Source organism: Sorex araneus, chromosome X, assembly GCF_027595985.1.
Source record: "Sorex araneus isolate mSorAra2 chromosome X, mSorAra2.pri, whole genome shotgun sequence".
NCBI lineage: Eukaryota > Metazoa > Chordata > Mammalia > Eulipotyphla > Soricidae > Sorex > Sorex araneus.
The window spans coordinates 311,744,442-311,769,757 of NC_073313.1; the positions used below are offsets into that span (position 1 = coordinate 311,744,442).

At 50.5% G+C, this 25,316-nt stretch overlaps 1 protein-coding gene across 3 annotated transcripts in view; it reads right to left on the reverse strand.

Annotated features, from left to right (window-relative positions):
- Positions 1 to 2,325: 2,325 nt before the first annotated feature.
- Positions 2,326 to 25,316, reverse strand: part of FHL2 (four and a half LIM domains 2) — a 28,756-nt gene continuing 5,765 nt past the window's right edge. For all 3 annotated transcript variants that reach the window (XM_055122348.1, XM_055122349.1, XM_055122347.1), the window contains exons 2-6: positions 19,932 to 20,110; positions 9,903 to 10,077; positions 6,294 to 6,463; positions 3,913 to 4,099; positions 2,326 to 2,980 (exon numbers count right to left, since the gene is read on the reverse strand). In XM_055122348.1, the coding sequence (XP_054978323.1) occupies positions 2,829 to 2,980; positions 3,913 to 4,099; positions 6,294 to 6,463; positions 9,903 to 10,077; positions 19,932 to 20,087 (840 nt within the window). In that variant the 5' untranslated portion in view covers positions 20,088 to 20,110 and the 3' untranslated portion in view covers positions 2,326 to 2,828. The remainder of the gene's footprint in view (positions 2,981 to 3,912; positions 4,100 to 6,293; positions 6,464 to 9,902; positions 10,078 to 19,931; positions 20,111 to 25,316) is intronic.

Below are 25,316 nucleotides of genomic sequence, written 5' to 3' on the forward strand. Positions count from 1 at the left end.
TTGGCATGTTATATTAAAGGTGCCACATCTCACACTCAACTCCACTGATATACCAGCAGTAACACACCACACTGAATGGGGTGTAAAATAGAAGGCAATCAATCTCGATTAAAATATTTACACACAAAGCTTAGCCTGTAACAATAATCTCTTATATAAGGGCTATATAAGGGCTTCATTGCTCCATGGTGAGAGGCAGTAATCTTCACACACTTTCTTCTAAGGAAATCTTTTAGGGCCTGTTCCTAGGGCAGGCTTGGGTTGTGGTTGGGAAATTAGGAAATAATAGTAGTGGAATTGGTGTTGGAATATATAATGTAAAAAATCACTGTGAACTATAAAATATAAGTTAAAAAAAAAAAAGGTGCAAAAGTACCAGCTGTGGACCTCTCGGGCTGCAGAGCACTCACATAAGCAGGCCGAGCCGTCGCCAGGAAGGCCCTTCTTGGAGCGGGGCCTCCCAGTCACTCGCTAAGCCCCTCCTGCTGGTACCCGGTCCGGGAACAGGCTGAATATCAGAATCAGGACGTGCTGTGCTGCTGCGGCCCGGCAGATCTGTCCCTGGAGTGCTGGTGGCATCTGGTGCCAGGTCCATACTCAAGTGTCCTGTACACCAAGCTCATCTTCAACTCTTCCTGGCACCCAAATGAATTTTTTTTTCCCCCTTGTGTCGGGGCTTGAGCCTAGGGCCTATTATGCTCTAGCACTGAGCCACAAGCCTGGCCCCTCATACCCATTTTTAAGAAAACCAGCAGTGAGGACCCAGAGGAAGGGGACACCTGCGTATGGTTGAGAGCTTGGGTTCCGCGTGGGTTAGGTACACGCGTTCCACACCCCCCAACCATTTCTAGCCACACCACACAACCAGAGGCGCAAGCACCCCCCACCCAAGAAAGGGTGGGCTGTTGATGAGCATCTGTTACTGGAAAGATGGTGAGTGCCAGGGCCCAGGTGGGACCCCTGATGTGCAAGTCTGGTTGCAACCCCCAGAAGGCACCACCCACCATAACTCAACCCAGTGCACTCCAGGGCACCGCAACCAGGTGTCAGTGCTGGCGGCACTCTTGGCCTGGCAGCTAGCTGCTCTCAGAACTGGAGCCGGTGGTGAAGAGGCCACCTGCTGCCTGCCGTTAAATTCAGGACCACAGTTCTGACTTTCCTATAAAACTCACAGTTTGGTCTGATAATATTTGTTTTATGTCCTTTACATATTAAAATTTTTTTTTCTTTTTGAGTCACACTCGGCAATGCACAGGGGTTACTCCTGGCTCTGCACTCAGGAATTATTCCTGGTGGTGCAGGGGACCATATGGGATGCCGGGAAACCCGGGTCGTCCTCGTGCAGGGCAAACACCCTACCCGTTGGGCTATTGCTCCAGCCCCGTATTTAAAATTTTGAATGTTTGTTTTGGGTGCATACTTTGTGGTACCTGGAGTCTCCCAGCTCAGTGCTCAGGGGATCACGCAGTGCTGGGGACCAAACCTGGGCCTCTCCGGCAGGCAATACTTAAATCTCAGCCTCTGGAGGTCTTACCCCTGCCCTGTTTTATTTTCATCTCTCTCCCCACTTCCCCTTTCACTAGTGCTCTCTGTGATGTGCTCCCTTCCTCACCCTGGGCAGTGGGACCTGCACACGGGGTTTGTTCACCAAGGCCTTTGCCCGGGATGTGCTACCATTTCCCCTGGGAAGCGGTGTGTGCTGGCACTCAGCCCCCAGGGGCCCCCAAGGCAGTGCCCTTGTGATCTCACCCCGGCATATGGGATGGTGTTGGGAGGCAAACTTGTAGCCTCATACTTGCAAGGTAAGAGTCCAGACCCCGCTCTGGATCTGCACTTTGGGCCACACCCAGTGGGGCCTATGGCTGCCTCCTAGCACTGTGCTCAGAGATAAGTTCTGGCGGAGCTCAGGGATCAAACCCGGGTTGGCTGTGTGCAAGGCAGGGGCCCGACCTGCTGTACAATCTGTCCAGTCCTTAAGTGTGTATTCTGATTTCACTTCACTAAAAAGCTTTGCTGAAAAGGCGGGGCAGAGAGGAAGGGGTGAGGGAGGCAGCGTGGTGCTGCCCGAGGGCTTTGTTGGGAACTTTTCTGCCAAGGGTCCTCCGGATATCTGAAACTGGGTTTGTGGGGGGTCTAGGACAGGGAGACCACGAGACTCAGCCATCTGGCGTACCCCATCCCAGCTTCAAACGAAAGGTGGGATGCGACACTAGTGAACAGGGACCATCCGACCCTGCATCCACACCCAGGATCAGGGGAACAGGCCAGAAAGTAGAATTACTTCTTCGTGTCGAGTGGTGATTGATTTCTCACGCCATGCCTGGGAAAAGTTTTGTCCTGAAGGCCTTTATTGTACGTGACACATAAATCTTGACTTCCACTGTGACAGGGAGTCACACATGATACCGACATTCGCGGCATGCTCATTGCACTTGAAAATTAAATACACAGTGTTGGGGGGGCGTGAGGTGGGGGACGGGAGGAGGGGAGAGAGAGAGAGAGAGAGAGAGAGAGAGAGAGAGAGAGAGAGAGAGAGAGAGAGAGAGAGAGAGAGGGAAGGATGGAAGGAGGGAGGTGGAAAGACACTGGGAAGGATTTTTAGACTGGCATGTGCTTGGCTTGACTTTAGAATCATGGTCTCACCTAGAGCCTACCGCAGTTTCCTCCAGCCCTGGGAGAGCACTAGCACAGGGAGGAAAAGCGCTGCTTGGACGTGCACAGGCACGGCGGGTGCGGGGGTGGGGTGGGGTGTGCAGAGTCGGGGCCTGGTGGTGGAGCCGGGCTGCGGTGGAGGCCAGGACTCGGGCTGCCGGCGGGAGTCAAGGCTGTCAGATGTTCTTCCCACAGTCAGGACACAAGATGTCGTCCTGCTCGGTGAGGAAGCCGCGTCCCACCAGCGAGAGGGAGCACTTCTTGCAGTTGAAGCAGTTGTCATGCCACTGCCGGTCCTGGAAGGAGATGTACTTGGTGCCACCCACACCTGTGGACAGAGAACAAGCCCAGTGAAGAGAAGCCGCCACTGAGTCAGGAGCTGAGAGAGGAGTTTCAGTGTCCTGGGTCTGGAAACTCGGGCTGGGTGGTGGGGGTGGGGCACAATTTGGGGCTGGGCACCAGGGGACAGAGTACAGGTCCTCCAGGGCACAGACATGCAGCAACACCACAGAGTAAGTTGGTCATGAAATAATATGCTCAACCAGTGCTCTCATCTTGAAGCCCCTATTTGTGTTTACTCTTTGGTTTTCTCTTTTAGGCCACATCTGGCTTACTCCTGACTCTGTGCTCAGGAGTCACTCCTGTGGGTACTCAGGGGACCATGTGGGATGCCAGAGATTGCACCTGGGTCAGCTGTGTGCAAGGCAAGCACCCTACTCACTGGACTATCTCCCTAGCCCTGTGTATTTACTTATTTGTGACCTATTTTCTTATTCACATAGGGTGAAACTGCAGATTAGCATTTTTTCCTCCTGTACCTTCACTCAGTGTCCTGTGTCCCTGCTCAGACGTTTTGTGACGTGTGAAGTTATCAAAGCAGTGTAGGAGAGGAGGTGTTTCTTTTCTCTGCACGGGCCATGAAAGGTCTCACAAAAGTGATGTGGGGTTGGGCAGAGGGGATAGAAATTCTTGCATAGTGGATGGCAAACTATGAACGCGTAAACTCAGATGACAGAGTCAGGTCAGGGTCAGAGTTGCCGTGAGCGGGGAGCAGGACGCTGCAGCTACTGGAGATGGGAGTTGGCTCGGACCCCGCAAGGGCAGGAGGAAGCTCCCCTCTGATCTACAGTGAAGCAGGAAAGTCAGTTCTGTTCAGAACCTGGCCTGGGTCTCCTCACGCCCACCTGCTGTCCCTCTTCTCCGCCCCTCCGCTTCCCCCTCGCCCCCACCCCCGCCCGTGTGCAGGACCCCGAGGCTCACCGCTGATGGGGTTGGTGCAGCCGGCGCACTTCTTGGCCTGCAGGTCGCAGAAGCAGCTGATGCAGTAGGCAGAGTCGTCACGGGACGTGAAATGCTGCCCCGACAGAGGCTTCCCGCAGACGGCGCACACGAAGCATTCCTTGTGCCAGTTCTGTTCGCGATAGCTGATGCCACTGGTTATGATGGGCTGAGGGTGCGGTGGGGGCGGCCCAGAGGTCAGCGTCTGTGCACATGTCCTCACCCCCAGACACTCCCCCCGCCCCGCCCCCCCGGCCCCACTGCCCGCCGCCGACACCGGCTCCCCAGCCCAGAACTCAGAGGTGGTGTTGAGGACCATCCAAGGACTCTGTCCTTCCACCTCGCACTCCCACAGGGGACTCGTGTTGTTGAGGGCCATCAGGTCGTTCCAAGTTGAGGCTGGAACCCGACCCTGGTCCTGGTCGTCCCTGGGCCTGCAGACAGCCCGCGGTCCCCAATTTATCACTGGTGATGTCGGGGTGGTGAGGGTCAGGGAAAGGATCCTAGAGTGGATCCTCATTAGGAAGCCGGGCACATGTCGCCTCTTAAACACCATCGCGAGTCAGTCTACACCGCTGTGTGTGGGAGAGAGGTGAAGCCTCCCCGGACTCGAGGAGCTGGCCCGGAGGATGCTCAGGAAGAGCGGGCTAGGGAAGACCAGGGCCTGCCTGCTCACACCAGCCTGCAGCTGCTGTCGAGGGAAGGGGGCACACGGGGGTGGGGGGCACCCCGTCAATCTCACCCTGAGCTTTTGTTCTGCTGCCATCCATCTTCATATTTATTTTTGGAAACGAAAGGGGTGATGGAATGGAATGAAGCCGCTAAAGGGTCTCAGCCAGATCAGAAAGGAGAAGTGGAGGAAGCTGCAGAGACACCCAAGCTCTGCACCCTGGGCGTTTCCTTGTTTCAGCACCGCAGCATCCGCCAGGCCCTCCTAGAGGGGTCCTAGGGCAGACACTGTTTTCACTTTTGGAGATGAGTCCACTGAGACTTGGACACCTTCAGTGCTCCGGTGACTAGCTCATGACAGACTGGAAGATAGTGTCCAGGGGCCAAAGAGACAGCACAGAGGGCAGAGCTGTTGCCTTGTGTGTGGCTGACCCAAGTTCAACCCCCAGCATCCCATATGGTCCTCCAGATGCTGCCAGGAGTGATCTCTGAGCACAGAGCCAGGAGCAAGTCTGAGCACTGCTGCTAGGTATGGCCCCCAAACCAAAAACCAAAACCTCAAACCAAGACAAAAAGCATACTGCCTAGGATTTCCTTTGAATACTCATCATTTCCATCAGCTGGTGATTATTTTCCAATAATCTCCTGGTCAATATTCCTCCCCAAAGGCTGAATGTGTGCAGAATATTCTGGGCTGGACGGTGACGTGCTGGTGTATGCTTGTGGGATTTCTCCCCCTCAGGACGCCATGGTCCTGTGACCCAAACATCACCCAGCTAACTCAGACTTGCCCCTGCTTAGAGAATCTTCCCTAGATGCTTTTAACTCCCCTGTCCCCCGCCCCAGCCCGGCCCTCAGTACACAGTGCTCTGCTCCAGAGCACTTGTGGGCAAGTCCTCAACGCTGGCCAGTAGATGCATTTCCCAGCAGCCCCCCAAGAAGCCCCAAGAACCCAGAGAGTGCCTGACTCATGATGTGAGGGGGCGGGGGGCAGGCTGGCAGAGGCTTGTGTGAGAGCCAGTGAGCTCCCACACACAGCATGGGCTCCCCCAGGCAGTGCAGCCTCTTTCCAGCCGCTGAACAGGATGATCAGATGGGGAAGGAAAAGGAAGAAAGAGCAACTCGTTGCCGTAGATCTTGAGAAGAAGCCAATGGGAAGAGCGAGCAGTGGAGAGGTCCTGCAAGAGTGGCCAGTCCTGAGGGGGCAGGGACTGGGGCGTGGGAGGGGCGGGACAGAAGGCCTGGGTGAGCGAGTGAGCCTGCCACACAGGGTTCCCACGGGATGGATGATCTCTGACCCCATCCACGTGCAGACCCTTTCCCGGCACTTATTTTCTCCTGCCCCCCACCCCCCCAGTCTCACTGGCCCTCCTCACTGAACTAGAAGCTCCTTGGTGGTTCAAGCAGAGCACGGACAGTTCCGCTCCAGGACACTGTGTGAGTCCTTCCTTCCCATTACCACCAGGTCGCCCGCAGAAGCAGAGACCGGGAAGACGCCTCAAGGCAGGGTGGCAGAAATGCAGCTGAGCTCAATCATGACTGAAAGCAACCTCAGTGCCCACATCTGTCTCCTGGCCATGGGGACGCCTCTACTCTCCTCCCCCACCCCCATTCCCGAACACTGCCAGACTTGTAACAAGCCCCCTGCAGAAAGGAGGAGTCGAGCGCCGGGGGCCAGGGCGGACCACAGCTACCTTTTGGCACTGGATGCAGCGCATCGCGTACTGCTTCTCGTAGCAGGGCAAGCAGTAGTTCTCATTGTCCTTCGGGATGAAGCTCTTGGTCCCAATCGGCTCCCGGCAGTGATGGCAGATGAAGCACATCTCATGCCAGTTGTAGCCCTTGAATTCCATCTTGCGGGTACCTGTCCCAGAGCCGGAGAGGGCAGAGTTTTTTGGTTAGAAATGACTGGCTCGCTCCCCCACCCAACAGGACCCTGAGATGACACCCACGAATGGCCCCCCCGGCTACTTATTAAGTTCCTTAACGGCCATGATCCCAGAGACACACGAACGCCAATTTTGGAACCGAGCAGCCCTGGACAGAGATCTCTCCAGACCCTAATTGTTAATATTTTAGAGTATCCCACCCGCACAGCAGAGCTCCAACCCAAATAAATAAACAAATAAATAAAATTGACTGGCTGGGTGGGGGGCACACGTGCATACATGAAAGAAGGGGGGAAGGGAGGGAGGGAGGGAAGGAGGGAGAGGTGGAGAGAGTGTCAGGAGGCGAGGCGCTGGCCTCACATGTAGTCACCACCACAAGTTCTCCACCTGCTACTGCATATGGCCCCCCTCCCCTTCCCATCCCCACCAGGGCTGTGTGCCTGAGTGAAGGGCCAGAAGTAAGCCCAGGGCAATGCTGGGTATAGCCCAAATAAGCAAAACTCCAAAACGAAAAAGAAACACTGGGTCAAAGTGCCAGAGAGATAGCATGTGGCAGGGGATGGGGGCTAGGAAACTTGCCTTGAACACAGCCGACCCTGATTCCATCCCTGGCACCACACATGTTCTCTCGAGCATTGCCAGGAGTGCTCTTTAGGTAGAGTCAGAAATGAGCCCCAGGCACTGCTGATTGTGCCCTCCCTAAGCAAACAAAACCCAAAGTCTGACAGTCTGCATGCCCCTCGCATCCTTTCTTTTGGAGACCAGACTAGCCACTTCACGGTATTAGTATTCACATTATTAGTCACTGTCACTGCCACTGTCATCCTGTCGCTCATCGATTTGCTCGAGCAGGCACCAGTAATGTTTCCATTGTGAGACGTTATTCTGCATCATTCTCCATATGGAATACGCCACGGGTAGCTTGCCAGGCTCTGCTGTGCGGGTGAGATACTCTCGGTAGCTTGCTGGACTCTCTGAGAGGGGCGGAGGAATCGAACCCGGGTTGGCTGTGTGCAAGGCAAATGCCCTACCACTGTGCTATCAGGCTTCAGCCTGATATTATTAGTATCCAGAGTATTAGTATTCACTAATTCACAGCCAGTTTTCCAAGACAGGTCTGTGAGCACCTTCTGTGTGAAGCTAAAACTAAGGATTTGGGGGAAGAAGCATAATGGATGAAAAGGTAGGAAACTGCTCCTAACACACTGGGTCCAGCCCGCAGCTAGTCCCTTGTTGTCTTCTGCACAAGCAAGTATGAATACATGGCACTCCCATCCTCTATGTGGTCCGTGGTCGCTTCAGCTCAAGAAGTGACGGAGTGGTAGTGGGGGGTCGTGGCTGTGATGAAGACCATCTGGGCTGCACAGCCAACATGCCTACTCTAAAGGAGCTGCTCTCACTTAAAGGATGGGGCTGGCTACAGAAGGGTGGAGATGGGAACAAGATTCGAATTGGAACCAGGGACAAAGGGGTCCTAGGCCCACAGCAGCAGCCATGGTCTCTGCACACCCATTTTAGCTCAGAGCAAATGTAAGCCCATTGCAAGGCTGTGGTCAAAGGCCAAGTCCAACAGCCTCGGGGACAGAGAGGAGACATCCTGTCTCATGTGGCCAAGATGTGCAGGGTGGTGGTGTCCAGGGGTGGGGTGTGGGGGAGGGGGGAGAGGAGGTCACAGGATTATTTCAGGGGAATTCGCTTTGGAGCCAGTTTTTCAGCTTCCTGTCCTTTGAGAGCAGACATTAGGGCCCCAGCCCACCCCACTGCAGTGTCTCCTGGAACTGCATGGGTTTGAGCAGTGAGGTGCCACATGCAGATTGCTTGGTAAAGAGGGTATAGGGGTAAGGAACCCAGAAACACAGACTGGTAGCCAAGCCTATTTTTCTCTCACCTTCTCCCTGATGTTTCGGCTTGTTTAGTTTTAGTGTAAGAGTATGGTAAGGGCTGGAGAGGTAGTACAAGAGTGGAGGCACCGGCCTTGCAAGCAGCTGACCCTGGTTGGATCTTGGGCACCCCACAGGGTGCGCGGAGCCCACCAGGTGTGATCTTTGAGTGCAGAGCCAGGAGTAAATCCTGAGCACCGCCCGGTGTGGCCCGATCCATCTCCACCCCTGCCCAAAGGGACATGGTGAGTTAGTTGTATGTACACAGCACATGTGTGGATCGTCTGCTTGTGGAATTGGTGTAGCTGCTTTAGTCAAGTTTTCACTTGAGTAAAGTTTTTTTGGGAGCTAGATTTTTAACGAGAACTTTAGACTCGTTTTGGCTCGGGGGAGATGGGTGTTCCTACCTCCAAGTAAGTCAAGTAAAGGTGCACTGTATCGAATGCTTGAGTAGGTGGTAGGGTAGAGCACAGGGAAGGGGGTTCACAGAGTGACCCTCAAAATCACAGAGTTTGACCGACGAAACAAGGGAAGTTGCCTTAAACGCCCGAATTTCAGGTCCTAGTCTAGGAGTTGCTCGGATCTTTTCCTGCCTCCAAGGACTTCATCGCCCTCCCCGCCTCCCTCCCCCACTGCCCTCGCACTTTCTCGCTCAGTCTTTTCGGCCCAGTTCTTAGGGAGGTCACTGTGCCTCTGGGGGAGGAGCGGGTGGGGACGATGGCTGGTGGGAGGAGGGCGTCTGGGTGGGGAGGTGCAGAGAGGCAGCCCAGAAGCTCGGGAAGCCTGTGCAAGGACGCACAGCTGCCAGCTGGTGGCAGCAAAGCGCTGCCTCTCACAATATCCCCTGGGGACAATCCCTCAGACAGAAGCCAGGACCAGGACCCCAGGACTCCGTGAGTGTCCGTGACAGGTGTGCCTGCACACTCTGCTGCCTGAAACCGCACAATATACACCTGCATCTCCCCAAAACCTCAACGAATGGCCTCCGCATGCAGCAGCCGACAAGCTGGAGCCCCAGGGCCGAGGTCTGGAGACGGGCTCAGGTAGGGCAGAGGACGAGTGGGCATTTACAGCACCTAGCGAGGAACTCAGGCCTCTCTGCATTGTTGCTCTGAAGAGCCACAAGCATCTAGCAAGACCTAGTTAGGTTTTTACCCTCTTGGTGTGGGGCCTGATGGTGCTCAGGGCTTTCCCCCGGCTCTGTCTCAGGGATAACTCCTGCTGGGGCTCAGCAGAACCATATGGGGTACTGGGGATTGACCCTGTTCAGCCACATGCAAGGGAAGCTCCCTACTCACTCCAGCCCCAATCTCCTCTCACTGAACAGTGGACACAGATAGGGCACTTGGTGGTCTTCTTAGCAACCACTGTGGCCAAACACAGGCTGTCACAATGACGTGTCCATGGGTCAAGATGCAAACTCCGTGAGGTGGGAGATGCCCTCACCATCTCCCCAGGAGGGCACCACGCCTTGTCTTGAGCCATGGCTGGGGGACAGGTTGTGCAGGTGAAGGGGGAGGGTGGCGCTTCTGACCTGGCATGATGGTCTTTGCGCAAAGGTGGCACTTGGACGAGTACTCGTGGGAGTAGCATTCGATGCAGAGCAGCTGCTCCTCCTTGGAAGCGAAGGGCTTGTCCACCAGTGAGTTCTTACACAGGGCACAGAAGAAACAGGTGTCATGCCAGTGTCGGTCCTTGTAGGACAGATCCTGCAGGAGCAAGGGAACAGGGTGAGAAGGGGGCATCGAAGGGGCAATGGGGCAGTGACGGAGCCTGTGATGGTATTTTGTGCACTGGGCTCACCAGCAACTGCGAGGTATAAGATTCCCCTGCTTTCCCTCTGCTGCAATGGCAGCAACACTTAACGATCTGAGATGTTTGTGTGAGTCTGAGTGTGTGTGTGTATGTGTGTGTGTGTGTGTGTGTGTGTGTGTGTGTGTGTGTGTGTGTTAGAGAGAGACAGAAACAGAATGAAGAGGCTCCAGGTGAGAATAAGCATGAACTCTCAGCCAAGGGGCCCGGGGCCTGCCAGCTCCCTGCTGGAGAGACGCCCCAGGTGAGAAGGTCCACGGAGCCATGGGGAGTTCCCCAGTCCGCAGGGAGCAGCAGGAAGGGTGAGGACCTGACCATCCAAGCCCAGCGATGGCAGGGGTGCAGGGGTCCCAGAGAGATGTACAGCGGGGCAGGAGTAGTGGGAGAGATGCCGGGTGGAGCTGGATGGGGCCCGAGACTCAGCCAGGCCCGCAGCAGAAGGCGGAGCAGGGGCTGGAGGTGAGGGGTACTCTAGAGTCATCTCAGGAGAGTCCTGAAGTGATGGAGCAGGACGGCAGGTGTGTACCTTGCATGTGACAGACAGATGGGGTGGGGGGGTGCAGAGGTGCTGGGTAGAAGGGGGGTCTGCTGGGCAGGACAGTCATGGTGTTTACATAATAAAAGGGAGAAAGGGGCTAAGTCAGAGAGGAAGCAGCGTGGACACGCCACCACCCTCGCCAAGAGAAAATAAAGGAAACACATCGTGGTCCATTCTCAAGGGCACACACGTTCTGAAACTGCGGCTTCACCGTGAATGCAGTCGATTTTCCAAATAGGTCTTAGCGGGGATTCTGGTTTGGTTTGGTTTTGGTTTGGGGGCTGCATCTATCTATGCTTGGGGCTGAGCTCCTGGCTCTGCACTCGGAGATCTTTCCCACCAGGGCCCTTTCCTCTGTGGTGGTGAGGATCCCCCTCGGGTGGGCCACGGGCAGGGCAAGGGCCTTGCTATCTGCCCCTGCCTTCACGTTCCCTGCTGAGTCCTGGAGCCACAATCCCTTGATGAACAAGTCTGCAGGGCCCTCTCCTGGGTTGCCGTCCACACTGAGGCAGTCTGAACTATCAGCCACATCCTTCCCGAGACAGTTCTGCCAAGTGGCTGCTGGAGCGGTGCCAAGTGATGGGGTGCGCGAGGCCCCGCTGGGCTCCCTTCTTGGACTCTCTCATGCATCCCTGAGACGTGGGAAACGCAGAACCTGCGCAGCACAAACTGTTCTCTGCTGAAATACCACAGGGTGGGAGCTTGTCTTCCCAGATCCTCGAAGCAGCATGCTCAAGTGACGCAGGGTTTGAGTTGGGGATTCAGAACATGCAAATGCTGAGTCATCTGGACACAGCTGGGGAACAGCTGAGTAGCGAGGATGCCGGGGCACCTCCCTGGCCCTCCATGTCCTGAGGACGCCGGGAGGAGAGCTATAACTCTGACGTTCACAAGGAAAGCAGGTGAAGGGCGGGATAGACTCAGCCCCGGGCCGCTGCTGTTTCCAGAATGCCTGTGCGCCTTCATCCTAGGTGAATCCAGACTCGGCACACGGGCCGCGTCTGTGTCCCCATTCCTGGCCTAGAGTGTTTTCAGAAATCTGAGGGAGCCTGTGCTTTATCAGTTATTCTGACAATGCAATAAAGCAAAACTGCCTTGAGTTGTGGGTTGCAACCTGTATTGATTTTCTTATTCCCGCAGAGCGGAGAAAGGAACCATTCCCATGTTGCTTCAAGGCACTGGGTTGTTTTGAAGTGTAAATGTTACTACTGAGGCTCAGAAAAATGGGGGGTCGGATGGGGGGGTATACTGGGGTTCTTGGTGGTGGAACATGTGCACTGGTGAAGGGATGGGTGTTTGATCATTGTATGATTGAGACTTAAGCCTGAAAGCTTTGTAACTATTCTCACGGTGATTCAATAACAAAAATTAAAAAAAAAAAAAGAAAAGTTAGACAACTTGCCAATATCATACAGTAGGAAAGGAGGGCCCAACTCAAGTTCCTGTAAATTGAAAGCTTTGTCCAGTCAATTACATAAGATAAAATGGTCTGAGGATGGGTCTATTATAGTCCCAAAAGGCACCTGATTTTCGGGGCCAATGACATCTGCATGACTGTGCTGGACGGCCTGGGCTGGCCCTGTGCACCTTTGCTGAAGCCAGCAATGCCCTCTGGGATGCAGGAACACACACTGGAAACACCAGATGCCTTTCATCCTACTGCTCACATGCAATACCCTGCTGCTGGATCAGCTGTGTGGCTGTGAACCAGCTCTGCAGCCGCTCAGGTTACAAAGAGGAGAGAGAGCAGCCACCATTCATGACTGTGAAGACTGAATGAATGAGGCAGCTGGAACATGTGAAGAACACATTCCAGGGGCTTGGAGACAGTGTGGCCGACAGGGCACAGGCCAGCTTGTGCTCCACCTGTGTTGACCCCTGGCTCCATGTGGCAGGACATGGTCCTGGCATCACAGGGCCTGGGAAGTACCACAGCCTCAGGCTCAAGTCAGCCACTGGGCCAACTGGCCAAGTATTGTTGGAAGTGGTTCCCGGACTGCCTGAGCAGCACTTTTGAGGTCCCCAACACCTCTGTCCCCCAATCATTTTATCCTAAATTTTAAATGAAAGCATCTATACCCGGGATATATGACCTGCTTCTGTCACCACTGCTGTATTGTGTTAGCATTAATTATGATTGAGATCAGAGTTCCTGTTGAAAATGGTTGCTTCAAAGCATCACTTGCTGAAATTAGATTTACTCATGAACATTCTCCAACAGGCAGTGATAACGGCAGTGGGAAGGTTTCTCTCTCCTCGCTGTAAACAGTCCACACAGAATCATATACAAAAACTCTTAACTAATCAATTGTGCTCCCAAGTGTCCCTGGAATTCTCTTTCTCGGGATCTCTCTAGATGTCTGGTCTACAGGAATAAATTCATGTCAAGGCTTCCTCGTGGATTAGCTTCTTAAGAAACCCACAACACATGGGACATGAGACTCGGCTTTACAGCAAGAGAAAGGCAATCAATATTGCCAGCTCTGCTTTCTGAGGCCCTGCCAGAAATGTCCGGGGGCCAGGGACCAAACCTGGGTCAGCTGAGTATGAAGCGCCTTACCCATTGCACTCTCTCCAGTCCCAGTGTTAAGCTTTTAAGTATACATTTCCTTGAATTTAGAAACAGAGTAGAACACATGCGTGCACACATGCGCGCACACACACAACACACACACACACACACACACACAGAGTGAAGAGGCTGGAGTACAATTTGTTAGATCTATGAGCCTCAATAGGCATTCTTGATCCTACTCTGATTTATAAAAGTCTTAGTGATCAGTGGCCTTTCTCAACTTGGTTTTCACGGCTCCACACAGTTTCAATTTGGTTATCAGCACCAAACTGGTCTCATCTAGTTTAATCCTGTTTTGTAGGGCTCACACTATGTGGGCCCTGAGGATTTCCTTCAAACGCTGGAGCTACTAATAATTCATGTCCAAATTCTCCAGAGAATGAAAGAAAACAAAGGAGAAGACCAAATAAAGAACACCTCCCTTTAAAAAGTCCGAGGCTAATCTTGTGCTCACAGAAATGCCATAAATCGCAGTAAAATGCCACAAGCAGTGTCTGATAAAGCCCAGCATTTCCTTTCTGCTTTTCTATTTTTCCATTTCAGAAACATTCCCAGTGCAACTTTGGTCTTGGGAGTGCTGAGTGGAGTTCTGACATGGAAGAAGCGGCTTATGTCCCCCGATTCTCTCCAAGCTGATGGGCTCTGATGGGCGGCTGACTCCCCCCTGGCGTGCTCATCCCCCTGGGCTAGGTTTCCCAAACACTCCAAACTTCCCTGAGGAAATGGATTCTCAACATTGCCCATGCTCGGCACTCTGAGAGGGTCAGATCAGCACGTTCTCAGCAACCTGCTCCTTCGAGTCCTCAGAAGTAAAGGTGAGGATGCACAGAGAAGGATTTAGTGGCAGTTTCACTCCGTGGCACCTGGACTCATGAGATCCCCCAACAGTCGAGGAGATTGGTGCCCCACTTCCTTGTAGTCACCAAGTTCCATGGTGGGAGGCCACTGATCCACATCACACAGCTGGCTGAAGGTGTGCCCAGGAGAGGAGGCTCAAGTCCCAGCTGCTGGACAAGGTGCACAGCCCAAGATATACCTTCAACCCTTTGGCTTCTCATGCACTGAGAGGTCCTTCTATCACCCTCCAAACAGCTTTGTTTCTAATTCTGAGGGTCCACTTCTACTCAACTCCCTTCAGAAATAATTTTCCTGTTTTTATTTTGGGAGCTGCACATGGCAGTGTGGTTACTCCCGGGGGGTGGGGTGGGCAGGAGGCACCATATGGGATGCTGGGGAATCGAACCTGGCTTGGCCTCATGCAAGTCGCTCTGTACTATCTCTCTAGCCCTTCCAGAGTTGAGAGAGATGACAGCATTTTCTCAGAGTCACTTAATAGAAATAGCACTGTAGCACTGTTGTCCTGTTCATCGATTTGCTCAAGCAGGCACCAGTAACGTCTCCATTGTGAGACTTGTTGTTACTGTTTTTGGCATATCGAATACACCACGGGGAGCTTGCCAGGCTCTGCAGTGCAGGCGGGATACTCTCGGTAGCTTGCTGGGCTCTCCCAGAGGGATGGAGGAGTCGAACCCGGGTTGGCCGCGTGCAAGGCAAATGCCCTACCCGCTGTGCTATCGCTCCAGCGTGACTTAAGAGAAATAAAGAACAAAAAGAAGGGACTGCATAGACATGAAATGCACATGCATGTAATCTCACTGTGGAGCTAGAACATCAAGTCTCATCTCTCACTGAGAAGTTTGTCCATACACAGCAGAATTCCTACCGACTTTTGTAAACCACACACACACACACACACACACACACACAGACACACACAGAGGCATGCGTGCACATTCACCAACCCACCCACACACGAGTCCTTCTGAGGGAGTGGGCAGGCCGCAGGGGCTGAGCTATTTTCAGAGAAGAGAATGGCACTAGATCTGACAGCTCAGTCCCTCTGCAGAAAGCCCGCCTGCCTGGCCTTTGGCTTGACTTCCTGAAATAACAAACTTTTTTTTTTTTTCTGTAGCTGCTTCCCTCCGCAAAGTCAACGACCTAATTATTTCTGAAACTCAAGAAAGCCTTTCCAAAGAGTCAAAAGCCCGACATGGCCCAGCCTCGTTTCAAGTCAACATCTTTCTTTCCCACAAAGCTGAACATCACACTGCCATGTACTGTAAACCCTGCCTCTGGGTTGAAAAGTTCAGGACGGTGAACTCCTGACTTTGCAGCAGCCTTGTTGATTTTGGCATCATTTGGGGGATTCTTGTTAATTTGCTCATAAAGTATGTGCTGACGGAGAAGGAGTTTCAAGGGTCCTTCCACTTAATCATATTGGAGAAATGCTCATCCACGCCTCACCCTCAGGCAGCAGTTCAGGGCAATGAGCTACCTATCACAGGGTCTCCTTCAAAGCTGATTCATAAAATCACCCCTGATGCATAAAATCCTTCCTTCCTGTCCCTATTACTTATTTTTTGAACCCTAAAAGGTTCACTGGTGCTTCTGTAATGAAAGTGTGTGGAAGAACAAGGAAGGGGAGAGAGGAGGGTTGGAGTTTATGACACAGACAACCATTGGCTGTGGGTTCACAATGGCCTTACCAAATGGGTACCTCAGTTTTATCTCCACTTTATTTATGTGAAGGCCGGTGCAGAGGGGTCAGGTAATCGACCCAAATAGCCACACCAGCAAGCCGAGGAGGTAGGTGTGGAAATCAATGGCTTGTGTCTGAGTTCATGCCCACAGTCTAGAAAAAATGAGGCAAGGCTGAGAAAGTCAGTTAGGAACAGCAAGATGAACGCAGATCAAACTGGAGACAAGAGCACATTCAACTACTAGGCTAGCAAGAAAGTTTTGTTTTTGCCCAGAGGAGCCAGGTGTCTGAACATTTTTATCTTGTTTTTATTTTATGGATTGACCTGCTGGTCGATTAGGCACCATACCTGGTGGTGCTCTGGGTTACCCCTGCTTCTCTGCTCACAAATACTCCTTGCAGTGCTTATGTAGTACTGGGGATCAAATGGGCTCAACTCCAAGGTAAGTGCCATCATTGTCACCGCTGTCCTGTTTCTCCAGCCCTGCCTATGCACTTTACTTTACGTGGGACTATGGAGGTGTTGTAGCTCTCTACTGTGTAGCATATACTATGGCACGATGAAGTGGCAGCTTGGTTTCCAGTAGCCTCCATGGTACATCCTCAACTCTGCTCCAGGCAAAGCCTTCATTCTCTATAAGATGGAAATCCCTCCTTAATGGCCACCGAATACCCAGCGAGAGAAGCTGAGGGGGCCGCTTGCTACTTCCTGCCTTTCTGAGAAACAAGGGACAGTATAAGCAATGTGCATCAAGGGTGCTTAACTGTGGCCCAGCACAACTGGTCTGTATTGATGTGTTGATATTCATAAACAAAAGGAGAGGGGTGAAAACCCTAAAAGAATGAAAGCAATGCGTACGGAAAAAAGAAAGGACATCTACCCTGAGTACCACGGAGTTACTGGACAGATTCCGGAGTGATCCCATTTGGTATCAATCACTCTTTTTAAAAATGAGAGAGAGAGAGCAAAAGGGAATGCCCTGCCAGAGAGGTGGGGCAGAGTGGAGGGGACGGGATGGGGGTGGTGGGAGGGATGCTGGGATTACTGGTGGTGGAAAATGTCACTCAACCATTGTGTGACTGAAATGCAAGCACAAAAGTTTATAAGTTTGTAACTGTACCTCACAGTGATTCACTAATAAAAAAATTAAAAAGAAAAACAGTAAAAGGGGGCCAGAGCGATAGCACAGCGGGTAGGGCGTTTGCCTTGCACGCGGCCGACCCGGGTTCGATCCCCGGCATCCCATATGGTCCCCCAAGCACCGCCAGGAGTAATTCCTGAGTGCAAAGCCAGGAGTAACCCCTGAGCATCGCTGGGTGTGACCCAAAAAGCAAAAAAAAAAAACAGTAAAAATAAAATAATAAAAAAACATTAATTCATTACTGAAAAAGCACAAAACTTGTAAACAGACTTTTGTTAATCTAGTAGAGGGCAACCATGCATACCATGAGCAAATAGATTTTCTTAATCTAGTAGAGGGCAACCATGCATACCATGAGCAAATACCATATTTGATGGCACAGTGCTGAGAAGTGTGTCTTGTCTTTTAAAGAAGTTTCTTTCATGCTTCATGCAAAATTGTTGTACCAATTCCTGTTCTTTGGTTTGGTGTTTTTGAGTCACGCCTGGCAGTGCCCTGGTGGTTAGGTCCTCCTGGTAGTGCTCAATGGACCATGTGGTATTGAACCTGGGTTGGATGTATGCAAGGCAAGTACCTTAAGTCTATCTTTGGGGCTGGAGTGATATCACAGTGGGTAGGGCATTTGCCTTGCACGCGGCCGACCCAGGTTCGATTCCCAGCATCCTATATGGTCCCCCAAGCACCACCAGGAGTAATTCCTGAGTGCAAAGCCAGAAGTAACCCTTGTGCATCGACAGGTGTCCCAAAAAACAAAACAAAAAAACTATCTCTGGCTCATTTTGAACCAATTTCTGCAAGGACTAGGTAGGCAGGTTAGAAGTACTGTTGTGCAGATGAAGATACCAGAGATCTCCGAAGTATAGATGGACAATCCCTGGTGTCTTTGGGTCAGTCCAAGCCAGACTGAGGAAATGTGAAGAAATTCAGGCCAGAGTTCTGAATATGCCTCAAAGCCTGTGACCACCAATGACCAGGGGCTGCTCCGTGGAACTGATGTATCCTCCACAGCAAAACCAGTGCTCATTGTTTTGGCACAAGTCTCTCCCTTCCAGCAAAGAGCCATGCAAATTCTAAGCTAAAGAGCTGTGTCACTGGGTCGGGTGACTGTGTGGGTTTGCACATCTGTGACTTGGCTGTGTTTCACTCAAGCACACATTCGCTCATCAAATATTTACCAGGCAGTACCTGCTTCCCATGAGGTGGACGGACAGGATGAGAGAGAGCGGTGCTTTTGAGAAAGCTGCAATGTGGGGAGCTGGGTGGAGGTGAACAAGCACACCAGGACTCGAGTAGAACACAAGGGGTATACTTAGATGCCTGGGAGAGGGACCTCGAAAAGGTGTAGCCATTATGCAAAGCAGCTTGGTGATTTCTCAAAAGACAAAAGCAACACAAACAAAGGAAACCCAACCCAATCAACCAACCAACCAAATCAAAACCCTCAAACCCTACACAAAAAATAGAAATTCCAAGTGTCCAGTTTTTGACCCCTGGATATATGTCAGGGCTGGAGCCATAGCACAGTGGTTGGGTATTCGCCTTTCATGCGGCTGACCGAGTTCGATTCCTCCGCCCCTCTCAGAGAGCCCGGCAAGCTGAGAGTATCGAGCCCGCGTGGCAGAGTCTGGCAAGCTACCCGTGGCGTATTGGATAAGCCAAAACAGTAACAATAAGTCTCTCAATGAGAGACGTTACTGGTGCCCGCTCGAACAAATTGATGAGCAATGGGATGACAGTGGCAGTGTGGATATATGTCGAATGACCACAAAAAACTGAATGCAGAGGGATGCGCACTCTGAGTTCAGGGCAGAGCTACTTGTAAGAGCCGCTGGGAACAGCCCTAAGTGCCAAGAACAGATGAGTGGATCAAGACGATCTGATTTACATACACACAATAGAATACCCCTAGGATATAAACAGATATGGGATCCCGGGCTAGGAAATTAGCTCAAAAGGCTGACTCCCTTGGTAGCCCAGGGATGATCCCTGAATGCTGCTTGGGAACGCTCCAACACGCTCCCCGCCCCTCATCTCCTACTACCACCACCAAGAGAAATGAGGAAAAGATGAAATGCTCCCACTTTCAACAAAAGAAGCAGCTCTGGTAGGAATTGCATAGGGAAATCAGACACAGAGCAACAAGTATTGTATGATTTCACTCATAGGTGGTCTCCAGAGAAACCAAACAAAAGAAATAAAACAAAAGCAAAGAAATGGTTATCGGGAAGGAAGCAGAAAGAGCTGCAGGTGAGATGGGCAGGAGTGTTTGTAAGGCAAGGGACAGAACTGGACTTTCAGTAGTGGGCACAGTGTGGGGTATACACACAGGCTTTTTTTTTTTTTGGCTTTTTTTTTTTGGTCACACCCAGCAATGAAAAGGGGTCACTCTTGGCTCATGCACTCAGGAATCACCCCTGGCAGTGCTCAGGGGACCATATGGGATGCTGGGATTTGAACCCGGGTCGGCCGCGTGCAAGGCAAACGCCCTACCCGCTGTGCTATCACTCCAGCCCCAGACAAATGTTTTCTTAAGGAGATGTTAAACCAAAATATTTGGAAAATCACTGCACAAGTTCAATGGAATCAGGTGGGGACAAGTCATCTGGAAAAAGAGGTTCAGAAAAGCTCGTGTGTGTGTGTGTGTGTGTGTGTTTGTGTGTGTGTGTAAGGGCTGGAGAGATAGAATGGTGAGGAGGGAGTTTGCCTTGAATGCCTCTGACCCAGGTTGCATCCCTAACATCCCATATGGTCCCCTGGGACTCACCAGGATTGATCCATGAGTGAAGAGTCAGGAATAAGCCCTGAACACTACTGGGAGTGCCTTCCTACCCCCGCAACAAACAAAACAAACAGAAAGGCTTTTTGAAGGGTTCAAGAGGTAGAGTGTTAACGGATGGTAAGGATTGGTAGGTACCACAGCAGTGATCTTAGGGTGCTGAGGGGTTCAGGCGGGGTACCTTGCAGTCACATCCAATGGGCTTGCCACATTCCTCACATGTGCTGGCGAAGAGGGTATCGTAGCATGTCAGGCAGTAGGGGTTCTCCTCACACAGGATGTATTTCTTGCCAAGGAGAGACTCTTTACAGTGGTAACAATCAAAGGGTTCATTCATCTTGACACGAATGTGTCCACAACCTATTGGAAAGGAGAGAAAAGCAGGGTTCTAGTGAGCATGCTCTGTGTGCCCCTCGTTCCTCCCCACACACACACATACAGGGGCACAGACCCCAATGAGAGTGTCATTCAGCCAAGGCAAGGCGGACTCCTCCAGGCCAATCACAGAAACTCATGCTTGAAAAAGATACAATTTTCTTTGAAGCAGATATTTTTTATTGAGTGAAACTTATTTAGAAAGATATGAAGGGGCTTGGGTTGGAGACAGGGCACTTTCCTTGCACATCGCTAATCCAGATTCCATCCCCAGCATCCCAAATGGTCCCCCACATCTGCCAGGAGTAAGTCCTAAGCATTGCCGGGTGTGGCCCCAAAACAAGCAAACAGAAAAAGGGATGATATGAAGGGAGAAGAAAGAGGAATTATGAGTTCAAGAGCGAATATGGGTTTCTCCAGAGTGGAAAATGCAAGTGAGCAATGATACATCATAGACACAAGCAAGCAAGATGCACGGGGAATGAAGAATATAGGCTTGAAGAGCAAGCCATGACAGATGATACTATTTTCCTGGCACCCATAATCAGTTGTAGGTGATGTTGTGTTCGAATGCAGCCTACTCCTCAGAAAGTACCAACTGTTGTTGAATGTGTCTCAGTTCTGGGTACAAGTAAGGAGTTTGCATCAGAGGCTTCATTCTTGCCTTTCCATGTACGACAGAGTCTACATCTTTGCTTACATCTTCCTTCCCATGCCCTCCTCGAGTGGAAAGGTAAAGATAGAAACCATCTGGAAATCTCCTGATAAGGTTTCCCATGTGACTCGTGGAACAGTAAGAAACTGCAGCGGCAAGGGTGAACCCAAGATAGATGGTGAAAGAACATGCCCCTTGACCCTGAGTTGGCGTCGGAGGCACCATCTCCCTTTGCATGAATAGGACTATCTCTTAGGGTGAATCACTTTTCCCATCTTCTGTGGCCTGGGCACTGAGCAGGGTAAAGGGAAGCTTGGCTTCTACGAGAAAGAATTATTACTCAGTGGGAGAGCAGTGTCCATAGTCCACGTCCTCTCCAGGTTACACCTTGTACCTTCCAAAAAGGAACAGAAATGTGTCACTGGGCCAGGGACACAGCATTTTTCTAAGATAAGCAAGAATGTATCTAAGGAGTCAGGATGAGGGTGGGTAGAGGAAATCAAGAGAAGGTGTGTTCTTGATTGCAGCCTAACCTACAAAAATGTCTTAGAAGGATCCAGAAGGAATGAGTCCCTTATGGCCATAAAATCACAGACTTCAGCAATATTTTCTCAAGTGACCATTTGCTAAAATTGGAAGGAGTAATATCTCACCAATTCTAATTAAACTTGATTCAGTCCTCAGTAATTTCCCACCATTTAAGAGTGAAGTCCAGACTAAAATCCTAGGATGCAGATTAAACATTATGGTCTGGTTTACAGAAACAGCAAATTTGATTGTGTTGATTAATTTTGTTCTCCTGGGTAAACTAGATCCTAAACAGCTGTAAGCAAAGAAATGAACAGCTTTCAGGCATTCATTCTTCATCCTATCTGTGTTTCTAGAAAACTTTTTTCATCTAAGAGATTTTAGCATACAGTTGGACACATGTGGCAAGACTCAGCCTTCTAAATCACTCTTTCCGGAGTTAAAGAAAACACTGTCTGGACATTTCTATGATAACATCACAAAATGTGGCGCTTGAGCTTTTGAATTATTGTTCTGAAGTCCAACATACAAATATGCTTTGTAGTAAGGTCATCTCGGGTTGCAGCAGCTATACTGGCAGAAGATGCAACACTTCCCTGTAACTCTGAAGTTCTTGGCCTTGAATGTGTCTATCTGGAACTGGAGAGAAAGTACAAGAGTCAAGGCACTCGCCTTGTAGAATTCAGGCCAATCCTGCTCTGAATCCTGGTATCACATATGGACCTCTGAGCACTGCCAGGAATAATTCCTGAGTCTGTACTCAGCCAGGAGTAAGCCCTAAGCACACGTGGGTGTGACCCAAAACACCACCCTTCACCCTCCCCCCTTCTCTTCCCCCCCACCCCCCCAAAATGTCTATCCTTGGAACCTGTCATACCAGCACCTATATTTTTTTTTCAGTAAAGGTTGCCATTTACTTGTGAAATCATAGGCTTACTCTCTATTTAGTAAACACAGACTGGAGTGATTAGAGAATCTGAAATAAGAACAGCAAAAGGAGACTGAACCAAAACATTGTAGAAAGTCTCAAACTAGAAACATTTCCTGAGATTATTTTTGACACTGAGCTCATTTTGTGGATTAAAAAATGGTGAAGCACAAGTGTAGAAATGAAAAAGAAGTTTCATATGAGCTTATTTGAAAAACTCAGAAATTAAAAAACAAACTCCCAATCCAAATCCAAGGGTAAGAGGCGTTGGTGGTACAGAGGTGAGCATAGTTGCCTTTCAAATCCAAGGGTGGGGGCTGAACATAGAACAGTGGCTAAGGTGCTTGCCTTTCTTAAAGCTCATCCTGGTTCGATCCCTGCACCTCATATAGTCCTCCCAGCACCACCACAGGAGTGATTACTCAGTGCAGAGCCGGGACTGAGGAATGCTGGGTGAACTCCCTCCACCCCCAAAGAAAACCTCAAAATCCGAGGGTAGCCACATGTGGCTTTGGAGAACACTGCTTGGAAGGAATGTGTGCCACAGACCATAGCAATACTCTCTAGACAGCACCACTTCCTGTTCAGAAGCTCAGAAAAAGAGACCTTCTTCTAAGGTGAATATCATAATGCTTACACAGCTCTTCTCTGGGTTTTCCCTCTTCTCCGAGTTCACAGAAGCGGGACAGAAATGATCTAAGGAGCCAGCTCAGAACCAGTAGAGCAAGGAGAGCTCAAAGTGTGTGAAAACTGAGGCCAGCAAGAACGTGCCATGACAACTGCCTGCTCTGGGGGTCTGGCTGGGAAGAAGCATGTAGCTCTGCAGACTGGCTACTGGTGTCTGCTGAACCGTTTGTGATGACGGATCTTGTGCAACCTATCTTTTCTGAGAAGTCAGCCAGATTTCCAGGTTAATAGAGTTTTTCTGCTTAAACCAACAGGTCAGGGTGGAAAACAAGCACTCATCACTAATCAGGAGCAGAAGTGATACATTTGAGAAAATCCTCTTCTGGATTTTCAGAAATATCTAGGATGCCCTAACCCCGGGAGGCAGAGGAAATCGCTCATACATGCATGAGAAAGCACCCACTCTGTTGAAGCGTTTCAAAACCCATTCAACCTAGGTGTCTAACAACACATGGATGAATTATGAAAATATGGTATGAATATATAAAAATGAAACACTCTGCAGATGAAACAATTAAAAGGAACAATTAAACTTGTGCAATTTGCTGCAATCTGGACAAGACTAAAAGAGATGACGTTAAGTGAGGGAAGCCAGGATAAGAAAGACCAACACAAGATGATCTCACTTACCTGGGGTATTCAGAATAACGAGGTGACGGAAAGCTGGGACACCTAGATTACCTTTGGCCCCAAAGTATAGGGAGGAGCACAGAGAAGGAAGGACACTGGGGGGGTGGTGTAAGAAGATGAGGAAAGAAAGTAACAGGGAGCAGGGAGCAGGGGCCTTGAGGGTATCCGCGATGTAAGAGTGGTGTGGCTCTATAGCCAAATCTCATTTCGAGCCAACGACACTGAAAACATGAGATCCAGACGACAACAACCACACTTCAAAATGTGCCTGTCAAGGTGGCAGGCTGCCTGGGTGGGGGCAGGAGGGAACTTGGGAACGCGGATGGAGGGAAGCTGACACTACTAACGGGACTGGTGTTAGAACACTGTACGTCTAATACTAAACTATCAATCACTTTGTAAATCACAGCGTTTTAAAAAAATTATTTTATTTTATTGGGGGGTACCCATACTTTATTTACTTCTTTCATTTTTTAAATTTTTTAATGAATCACTGTGAGGCACAGTTACAGACTTACAAACTTTCGTGCTTACGTTTCAGTCACACAATGATCAAGTACCCATCCCTCCACCACCAATGTTCCCAGTATCCCTCCCTTCCCATACCCCCTCCTCCCTACCCCCCCACCTCTGTGGCAGGCGCATTCCTTTTTTACTCTCTCTCTCTCTCTCTCTCCTTTAGGGAATCAAGGTGTTTTAATAAAAAAAATCTTCATTAATTGCATGCTACCCAATAAAATAGCAATAAAAGTGGCATATAGGCATGTTCTTCAAGCCCGTGTTCTCCCTTGAATACACATCTAGTTTGCTTATCTCTATGATTCTTTGTTTGCTTTCTTTTTTTCATTCTGGAGATGCCCATGATCTCTCTTGAACATGTATTTCCTCTCTTTCTCTTCTCCCATCTTTCTAAGTAAGTTTCTTTCAATAAAACTTATCTTCACTAAAAAAAAAAAAAGAAAGAAATTGCCCATTTGAAGTTATGCAATCAATCTTAAGCTTTAATCTTAAACCTCTTCCATCAAAGGAAAAACCTCTCACCCTACACTGGGGATCCCTGTCCTAGACAAGATCTAATTATTGTTTCAGTCAAGAAGCACTTACTGGGGCTGGATCGATAGCACAGCGGGTAGTGCGTTTGCCTTGTACGAGGCCAATCTGGGTTCGATTCCCAGCATCCCATATGGTCCCCCGAGCACCACCAGGAGTAATTCCTGAGTGCAGAGTTAGGAGTAAACCCTGTGCATCACCGGTTGTGACCCAAAAAAGCAAAAACATAAAGTAAAATTTAAAAAAATATAAAAAAAAAGGCACTTACTGAGCTGGAACTGGATCGGATATTATGGAAGCTGGAAAACACATGGACAAATAGGATAAAGACATTCCTGAAGACACTGACCTTAGGTTTAGGTGAGGATAAAGTTGCCACAGAGATGCAAGCTGGAGACCAGAGGAACCCCATGGGCGGGCAGAGTAGCAACTTAGAGGACTTGTAGCTGCACTGGGACAGGACAAGCCAGGAAGGGGCAAGGCCAGGGCCCAGGGCCAGAGGCATGGAGGTAGGCGTGAACCAGCAGGGATGAACTAATAGACGGTAAAGGCAAAGCGTGTATGTGGGGGTCTTCATGGAGAACCTGAACTTGCTGTATGCAATGGCACCTATCTGGCTCTTTACCCTGCCTGGAAGCTTCTGGAAAGATCTTACTGTGTGAGAGCCCAATTCTGCACTGCAGGTTCAGGAGAGATGGTATTGAGGGAGAAAG